The 9087-nt window shown below is 55.8% G+C and overlaps 1 protein-coding gene across 1 annotated transcript; it reads right to left on the bottom strand.

The window, feature by feature from the left end:
* Positions 1-3353: 3353 nt before the first annotated feature.
* GHDC (GH3 domain containing) lies at positions 3354-8679 on the bottom strand. Its single transcript, XM_017856633.1, has 10 exons — positions 8635-8679; positions 8330-8413; positions 7882-8156; positions 7471-7592; positions 6823-7324; positions 5283-5475; positions 5097-5168; positions 4889-5022; positions 4446-4531; positions 3354-4182 (listed from the first exon to the last, which is right to left on the bottom strand). Exons 3-10 carry the CDS (start codon positions 8141-8143, stop codon positions 3964-3966), a joined length of 1590 nt encoding a protein of 529 aa, XP_017712122.1. The 5' UTR covers positions 8144-8156; positions 8330-8413; positions 8635-8679; the 3' UTR covers positions 3354-3963.
* Between the last annotated feature and the right edge of the window lie 408 nt (positions 8680-9087).

The following is a 9087-nucleotide window of genomic DNA, read 5'->3' as shown; positions in this document are numbered from 1 at the left end:
ACCCTCTCCCAGGGGTCTGGGGTTTATAGTGCTCTGAGGTGGCAGGGAATTGACAGGCACTTGCGTCCACACCCAGGCCAGACAAAGGCAAGTCTAAGATTAGCCTCCTGCAGGGGGGCCGTCTCCAGGCTGGGCCCAAGGAATGGCCGCTGCGGCGTTCAGAGGCCAGGGTTGGGTCACTGTGCCCCCGATCACCCCCTTGTCTGTCTGCCTGCTCCCTGGAGATGGGGCGGTCTCCAGGCACTAATGAGGCCACCTTGCACCCAGGAATCTGGGAGCACAAAAGAGGCGCTGGCCTGGGACAATATGGAGGGAGGCAGCTACTAATTAGGGGCAGGAGAGAGGCAGATGCGCAAGACCCCACATTATGTGTGTAGGGGGTGGAGCAGCCAGCAGCAGTCCTCTCCCTCCCCCTCTTCTTGTCACTGCCCCTGGGGACTGTTAGGCTCCAGGACCTTCTTCCTTCATGGAAAGGTTCCTTAGCTGCCCCCCTCCCCCTAGCTTTCTTCTCCCCTTCTGCCCCTTCCACTAGCATCTGATATGGAAAACCTTGAAAACCCAGCCTAGGCAGTAGGAGGTAAGAAGCTAAAACCAAGACTAATTTCTCTTTCTTTCTTCTCTCTCTCTCTCTCTCTCTCTGTGTGTGTGTGTGACTAAATTTTGGTCTTGTCGCTCAGGCTGGAGTGCAGTGATATGATCATCTTGGCTCACTGCAACCTCTGCCTTGGGTTCAAGTGATTCTCCTGCCTCAGCCTCCCGAATAGCTAGAATTACAGGTGCACACCACCACAACCAGCTAATTTTTGTATTTTTAATACGGATGGGGTTTCACCATGTTGGCCATGGTGGTCTCAAGTGATCCACCCACTTCGGTCTCCCAAAGTGTTGGGATTACAGGTGTGAGCCACCAGACCCATCCTCTTTTTTTTTTTTTCTTCCTTCCTTCCTTCCTTCCTTCCTTCCTTCCTTCCTTCCTTCTTTCCTTCCTTCCTTCCTTCCTGCATTTCTTTCTTTCTCTCTCTCCCTCCTCTCTCCCTCTTTCTTTCTTTCTTTTTTTTTTTTTTTTTTTTTGAGACAGAGTTTCACTCTTGTTGCCCAGGCTGGAGTACAGTGGCGCAATCTCAACTCACTGCAACCTCCACCTCCAGGGTTCAAGCGATTCTCCTGCCTCAGCCTCCTGAGTTGCTGGGATTACAGGCATGCTGCCTGGCTAATTTTGTATTTTTAGTAGAGACGGGGTTTCTCCATGTTGGTCGGGCTGGTCTTGAACTCCCAACCTCAGGTGATCCGCCTGCCTCAGCCACCCAAAGTGCTGGGATTATAGGCGTGAGCCACCATGCCTGGCCTTCTCTCTTTCTTTATTTTCTTTCTTGACAAGGTTTGACTCTGTTGCCCAGGCTGGAGTGCAGTGGGACAACCGTCGCTCACTGCAGCACCGAATGCCAGGGCTCAAGCAGTGCTCTCACCACAGCCACAGAAGCAGCTGGGACCACAGATGCGTGCCACCATCCCTGGCTAATATTTAAATTTGTTTGTAGAGACTGGGTCTCTCAGGCTGGTCTCAAATCCCTGGCTCAAGCCATCCTCCCCCTTCGGCCTCCCAAAGTGCTGGGATGACAGCTGAGAGCTACTGTGCCTGACCAAACTCGGTTTCTACCAGAAGCTGATAGAAAGCTTCTACCTCCCCAGCTTTCTCCCTGGCTCAGGCTACCTGGAGGGGAGGGATGTAGTCCCACTCTACAGTCACCACGGAGTGAGCCACCATGCAGTGAAGAACACGTGTCATCTCCAGGTCCAAGCTTCTCTTATTTACAACCTCTTTTTTTTTTTTAAAGACAGAGTTTTACTCTTGTTGCCCAAGTTAGTGTGCAAAGGCACATTGGCTCACTGCAACCTCCACCTCCTGGGTTCAAGCGATTCTCCTGCCTCAGCCTCCCAAGTAGCTGGGATTACAGGTGCGCGTCACCATGTCCAGCTATTTTTTTGTATTTTTAGTACAAACAGGGTTTCACCATGTTGGCCAGGCTAGTCTCGAACTGCTGATCTCAGGTGATCTGACTGCCTCGGCCTCCCAAAGTGCTGGGATTACAGGTGTGAGCCATGGTGCCTGGCCTACAACCTCTTTATTGAGCTCCTGCTGTGTGCTACACCAGGCACTGGGCATGGGGGCAACTGTGCACAGGACCTGGCCCAGTTTCCAAGGAGCTCATCATTCCAGGTGGGAGGCAGTTCAGGCATAATAATAGTTCGGTGAAGGAGAGGACTTCTGCCCATGTGAGCAAAGTTGAGCCAGTCACTCTGCCTGGGGTGGGCCTGGTAGGGGGTCCTCAAAGGCCTTGCATGAAAGCTAGTTTACATCGGGGCAGCAGGATGGAGGGCATTACATAGAAGGGACCACTTCAGCAAAATCCTGGAGTTGACAGTGCTTAACAACCCTTAGATGGGAGGTGAAGTGTGGTCCTTAGTCCAGGCCTTCTTTCCAGCAAGGGGAGAGAGGCAGCTGGACATGTAGGTGAGGGCCAAGGTCAAAGGGTCTAATAGGCCAAGCTGATTGGTCTTAATCCTGTGGGTGACGGGGGCTACCATGGGAGGATTTTTTTTTTTTTTTCGAGATGGTCTCGCTGTGTTGCCCAGGCTGGTCTTGAACTCCTGAGCATGAGCCATCCTTCCACCTCAGCCTCTTGAGTAGTTGGGACTACAGGCCCATGCCACTGTGCCCAGCTGCATGGGAAGATTTGAATAGGATGGAGTGACAGGCTGAGGTGGGGGCTGGGTGGGTATGCAGCAAGGCACTGGATGTGGGACATGGAATGGAGAAGTCATTCAGAGGCGCCTGGAACTGCTGCTGGATGTGGGACACGGAATGGAGAAGTCATTCAGAGGCACCTGGAACTGCTGCTGCCTCTACTTAGGAGGAGCTGCAGGGTCTTGGTCTGCCCCTCCCACCAGCCTCCAAGATGGAAAACCTTAAAAACTCAGCCCAGGCAGTGGGAGGGAAGGAATCCAAAACCTAGCCCAGTTTCTTTTTTTCTTTCATTTTAGCCTCTACAACCTTGTGGAGGCTGCGTTTCCTCATTGGTATGGAACAGTGAACCCAGATGGTCACTGGGGTTGCTTCCTGGGACGACGCCTTATAATGTGAAAAATAGCTCTCCCTTCCCCACCGCAGAAGTGCTTTGTGGGTTCTGGCCTGGGATGTGCTAGGAGTCCCCAAAGCCTCCTGTGTGCACATGCAGCCTCGCCAGGCCCAGACCAGAATGTTGGGGGAAAGTCCTGGAGCTCAGTGAGGGAATGGCTGGGCCGGGGTCCACTCCCCCGTTTCCCCAAAGCAGACAAGAATCTGGGTGCAAGAATCTGGGTGCAAGAGGTTTATTTGGGAGCCATCCCAGGAAGCCCAAGTGGGGAGTGGGGAAGAGAGGGAAGGGAGGAGCTCCTGCAGGAAGTACATGAATGAGTGGGTTACTGCTGTGGGCAACTGGGACTCCATCCTGCTGGGCATCCTCTGAGAGTTTATGTAGAATACACTTCAGAATTGTCCTGCTCAAGGACAATGAAGCTGAGGTCCTGCTCCTTATTGACTCAGGGTTGCTCCTGGAGACATTAACCCCCCGACACTTCCAGCTTGCCCAGTGCACTGACTGAGCACACAGCTGTGGCTGCCAGAGAATCCCCTTGGGCTGTGATACAGGACACCATCGGTGTGCATGGTAACTCTCTAGCAGTGTCCTCCATGCCTGGACACAGGGACACGGGCAGGCACTGCTGGTGTCTACTAACCCCAGAGGCCCATACCTTAGAACTGGTCAGCTAGGCCAAGGCCTCCCTAAGGCCCAGCGGCTCTCGTGGGCAAATGTCAGGTGACAGAGTCAGAGACCCCGGCCAAGGACTCCCCATCCAGAGAGGTCCCAGAGGGAGGAGCAAGGTGGCCTCTGTGGGGAGCTGGGTGGTGGGGCAGGCCTTGAGTCAGGACACCACCCTCTCTTGCAGGCACTGGGCCAGGTGCCTGTGCCGAAGGACCCGGGGCATCGCAGGGGGGAACGGGGAGGAGGGGCAGGCAGCGAGGGCTGCCCGGAGTGCTCGGAAGGCCCCCTGCCCCACCAGGTGGACTCTGGCAGGGCCCACGCTGCCCCAGAACCGCAGGGACTTGTAGCGGGGAGAGGCTTCCTGAAGGCAGTGGTCCAGCTGGGAACAGAACAGCCTGAGTGAGCTGGTGTGTGACCATGAGTGTGCACACGAGGTGTGCGTGGCTGTGTCCAGGCTACATGTGTTTAGAAGTTTTGCGTGGACAGGTGTGTGTCTGTGGGACTCAGCCCTCCCCTCCCAGAGCCCCAGGGAGCTTCTCCTCTGCCGCCGCTCTCCTCCCCATCAGCCCTGATCTCCATGGCACCCTGGGAGTGTGCAGAGTGAAGGGCTCTACAGTCAAACCCTGTCCTCGTCTCCTTTACCTTGTCTCGATTTTCCTCCGACAGATTCCTCAGCCCCCTCAGCGCCACAAACACCTCGTAGTGGGGAGCAGAGCCCGCAAAAGAATCTGTGAACAGACCCCATGTGCACACATACTTCCAGTGAATGGGCAACTGCCAAGTCTAGTGTCCTCTGCCCCATCTGTTCTTCCCCACTCTGAGGTTTTAGGGAAAAAAGAGTTTCCTGGTGGAGAGTGGGATAAATGGAGAGGAACTAGAGTTTGATCCTAAATAGGAGACAGATCAGGAAAGAAAATGGGTAGAGACTGCAGCAGGATGGATGAGAGTTAGATGCAGAGAAGGACTTTTGTAGGAGTGGTAAAGGAGGCTGAGTGTTACCTCTTTCCTAGCAGTCCCCTGGCAGAGGAGGTAGAAGTTGAAGGGTAGCCCAAGGATGGTAGGCAGGAACCAGTGGGGAAGCTCACCCAGAATGCTGCTCTCCACACAGCCGTGGTCCAGCAGCTTGGCCCCTGGCCACTGCCCCACTGCCCGGCCCAGGGCCTCAGAGAACAGGTCCTCGCCAATATCTTCACCTCGCACACTCAGGGTCTGGCCCAGCCTGAAGAGGAGGAAGGGAGAGGCAGTGGAGCCCAGGACACAAGGATGGCCCTTCAGCTCCCCGGGGTCACCTACCTGTAGATGAACCTGACGACTGGGCACTGATTGTAGACACCAACCACTCGCACCACATCACCCAGGCGGCACCTGATGGGGTGCAAGTGGGAGTAAGGTCGGGCCCAAGGGCTTCTGAGTTCATGCCCCGGGCCCCCAGCATGGTCCCATAGGGCCCCAGGTAGCAGGGACTGTGCAGCTGATCACCTGGTGAGGCTGGCGCGGTCCGTCAGCACCAGCTCATACTCCTTGCCCTGCTGGGCCTCGGCCAAAAGGAGGGTGGAGGCAGCTTCCTCCTGGGTGCCTTCCTTGACTGGGAGCAGCTCGATAAACGGGGCCCCGGGGGGCAGTAGGTAGAGTCCATAGGGCTGCTCTGGCTGTAGGTTTAGGCCCAGCACCCCTGTGGAAGCAAAGCAGCCTCCTCAGTGTCTGCTGGTGCCATTGCTTTCTGCCAGGCAGTAGCCCCTCCTGGACCCCAGGCCTGATCCTCTGAGCACCCAATCCTCCTGCTGCCCTTCTACCACATCCTTCCTGGCTCTCCTAGGCTCAGCGGGCTGCCTCTTAGGCCCTCACTGGAAAGAGGCAGAGTGCTGTGGTCCTGGAGGGGGCAGACCTGGGAGTGAAACCTGGTGTCACATGAATTTGTGCAAGACTCTTTTTTCCTCTCTCTCTTTTTTTTTTTTTTTTGAGACGGAGTCTTGCTCTGTCGCCCAGGCTGGAGTGCAGTGGCCAGATCTCAGCTCACTGCAAGCTCCGCCTCCCGGGTTCACGCCATTCTCCTGCCTCAGCCTCCTGAGTAGCTGGTACTACAGGCGCCCGCCACCTTGCCCAGCTAGTTTTTTGTATTTTTTAGTAGAGACGGGGTTTCACCGTGTTAGCCAGGATGGTCTCGATCTCCTGACCTCGTGATCCGCCCGTCTCGGCCTCCCAAAGTGCTGGGATTACAGGCTTGAGCCACCGCGCCCGGCCTCTCTTTTTTTTTTGAGACAGAGTCTCGTTCTGTCACCCAGGCTGGAGTGCAGTGGTGCGATCTCAGCTCAGTGATTCAGTGATTCCTGGGTTCAAGTGTTCTCCTGCCTGAGCCTCCTGAGTAGCTGGGATTACAGGCGCCGGCCACCACACCTGGCTAATTTTTGTATTTTTAGTAGAGACAGGGTTTCACCACATTGGCCAGGCTGGTCTCGAACTCCTAACTTCAGATGATCCACACGCCTCAGCCTCCCAAAGTGCTGGAATTACATGTGTGAGCCACTGCCCCGGCCTTTTTTTTTTTTTTTTTTTGGAGACAGGGTCTTGCTCTGTCACGCAGGCTGGAGTGCAATGGCGCGATCTCAGCTCACTCACTACAACTTCTGCCTCCCAGGTTCAGGCAATTCTCCCGCCTCAGCCTCCCAGGTAGCTGGGATTATTGGCATGCACCACCATGCCCCCCTAGTTTTTGTATTTTTAGTAGAGATGGGGTTTCACAATGTTGGCCACGCTGGTCTGGAACTCCTGACCTCAAGTGATCCATCTGCCTTGGCCTCCCAAAGTGCCAGATTACAGGCATGAGCCACTGTGCCCAGCTACAAGACTCTTAACCTAGGTAAGCCTGAATTTCTTCACTTGTGAAAGGAGGCTGCTGTCCCTAGCATGCAGCTTGTTGGGGAGGATTAAATGAGATGATTATGTAGGGCCCAATGCATGGCTGTTAGCCATGTGACCTCTGACCCTTGCCACCACCTCACTGCCCTTGAGTCCCACTGACCTCCCGAGGCAGCGTAAGCAGGAGAGAAGAAAGCTAGTCCTTGGCACCACAAGGTCCCGAGGGCAGCCACAGCCTCGGCCTGGCCTCCTGCATCCAGAGTCACCACCACCTGCAGCTTTGGCCAGAGCCGAAGGGCCATTCCCCGGGGCCCCTGCTCTAGGGCCTCCCGCAGCTCAGCTGCCCGTTCAGGAAGAGGTGCTCCAGGGTTCCCAGCAGCTATTGCCCCAGCCAGCTCTTCACCGTCAGCCTCCAGACCCAAGAAAACATCCAGGAGTTCGACCGCCGTCCCAGCCTCCAGTGCCCTCAGCCCTGGGGACCTCAGTGCGTCCAGCAGCAGGGCCTTAGGGTCCTTGGTTCCATGGGTGCCCACCCGGCCCAGGGTATTCCCAGGCCAAGGCAGGGGTTGGGGCCAAGGGGATGTAAGGGTCACGCGGGCAGTGCCTCCCTGAGCCAGCACTTCTGGGTAGGCCTTGTTTAGGGCTACCAGACCCAGCACCGTGGCCTGGAGGAGGAAAGAGAGTGTGTTGGTCTGGCGTCAGAACCAGACCCAGAGCCCCCATTTGAGGGTTCTTTGCCCACCATGATGGGAGGGTTTGGTTGCAAGTCAGAGGTCTCTGGTGGGACTGGGCTCTGGCCATCCTAGATTACCTGCAGAGAGGCCTCCCCCAGGTCCTGGTTAGAGGTCGGGGGCAGTGGCTGCTCTCCACTTTCTTCCTCCTGGGTCTGGCTGGCCTTGGTCAGAGGGAGATGATTCCGGAAGGTGCTTACGTCTATAGCCCCAATGACAACAGAAACGCCTCAGGAAGCCAGTTTCCCAAGACTTTCAGGCAAGACTGGTGAGACCCTTGAGGGAGGAACTGAGAATAGTCCTGGGGTAGAGGGGCTGTAAGGACCCAGCATGGGAAATTCATCCTGGACAAGAGAGCCAGTCCTGGGTCTCTGTGTCAGGCCACTCGGTTGGCAGTGGAGGAGGTATGGGGGCCTTCAGGCTCTGGAATCTGATGGTCCTGTGGGATTTCTTTCTCTTTGGGTCACCTCCCCAGACCCTGGGAAACACACCTGTGAAGGAACAGTGGGGTCGCTGGGCTCCCTGTAGACACCACCTCAGGGCCTGCTGCTGGCTCTGGTGCACGCGGAGTGTGCTCTGCTCCAGCCTCCATCGCTGCCAGGTGGCTGCCCAGACCAGGGCCCCCCATGCCACTCGGTGCTGGAGGCCAGCAAGCCAGGACAGCCTGGCATGCTGGGACCGCTGCTGCATGAGCAAGGCCAATGTTGGCAGCAGCAGCAGCAGTAGCAGCAGCAGGAATGGCCACAGCAGCATCTCTAAGCAGCTCCTGGGAGGAGGAAGGAACCCAGATATGGGGGCATGCAGCAATTACCCATTTCTCCCCCCACACTCTACTGCATACAGGAAAACCAAGGAAAAATGAAGTTTTGGAAGAAGGCCAGACCCTGTGGGACAGGTGATGTGGAGGAGAGACTATCAAAGCTTTGGAGTCCCACTGACCTCAGTTCAGATCCTGCCTCTGCCGCTTGTTAGCTGTAGGACCCTGAGCAACTTAGCGGGCTGCACTGAGCTCCATTTCCTGATCTGCAAAATGGGAATAAGAATAAGAATGCCTGTTTCAGAAGGTAGGGATGGGCCGGGCGAGGTGGCTCACACCTGTAATCCCAGCACTTTGGGAGGCTGAGGCAGGAGAATCACTTGAGCCCAGGAGTTCGCAACCAGCCTGAGCAACATAGGGCGACTCCATCTCTACAAAAAACTGACAAACTAGCCCAGCATGGTGGCACACCCATAGTTGCAGCTACCTGGGAGGCTGAGATGGGAGGATCCCTTGAGCCCAGGAGGTCAGGGCTGCAGTGAGCTGAGATCATGCCACTGCACTCCAGCTTGGGCAACAGAGTGAGACCTTGTCTAAAAAACAAACAAAAAATAAAAAAAAAAAGAAAGAAAGAAAAAAAGAAAAAGAAAAACAAGAAGGTACAGGAAGGGAAGGCACAGGAAGGGAAGGCACAGGAAGGGAAGGCACAGGAAGGGAAGGAGGAAGGGAAGGCACAGGAAGGGAAGGCACAGGAAGGGAAGGCACAGGAAGGGTACAGGAAGGGAAGGCACAGGAAGGGAAGGCACAGGAAGGGTACAGGAAGGGAAGGCACAGGAAGGGAAGGCACAGGAAGGGAAGGCACAGGAAGGGAAGGCACAGGAAGGGAAGGCACAGGAAGGGTACAGGAAGGGAAGGCACAGGAAGGGAAGGCACAGGAAGA

The sequence above is a fragment of the Rhinopithecus bieti genome, unplaced genomic scaffold, assembly GCF_001698545.2.
Source record: "Rhinopithecus bieti isolate Rb0 unplaced genomic scaffold, ASM169854v2 scaffold_44695, whole genome shotgun sequence".
Classification (NCBI taxonomy): domain Eukaryota; kingdom Metazoa; phylum Chordata; class Mammalia; order Primates; family Cercopithecidae; genus Rhinopithecus; species Rhinopithecus bieti.
Note: the sequence above shows the minus strand (reverse complement) of the source record. Positions and strands in the feature narration are given on the sequence as shown.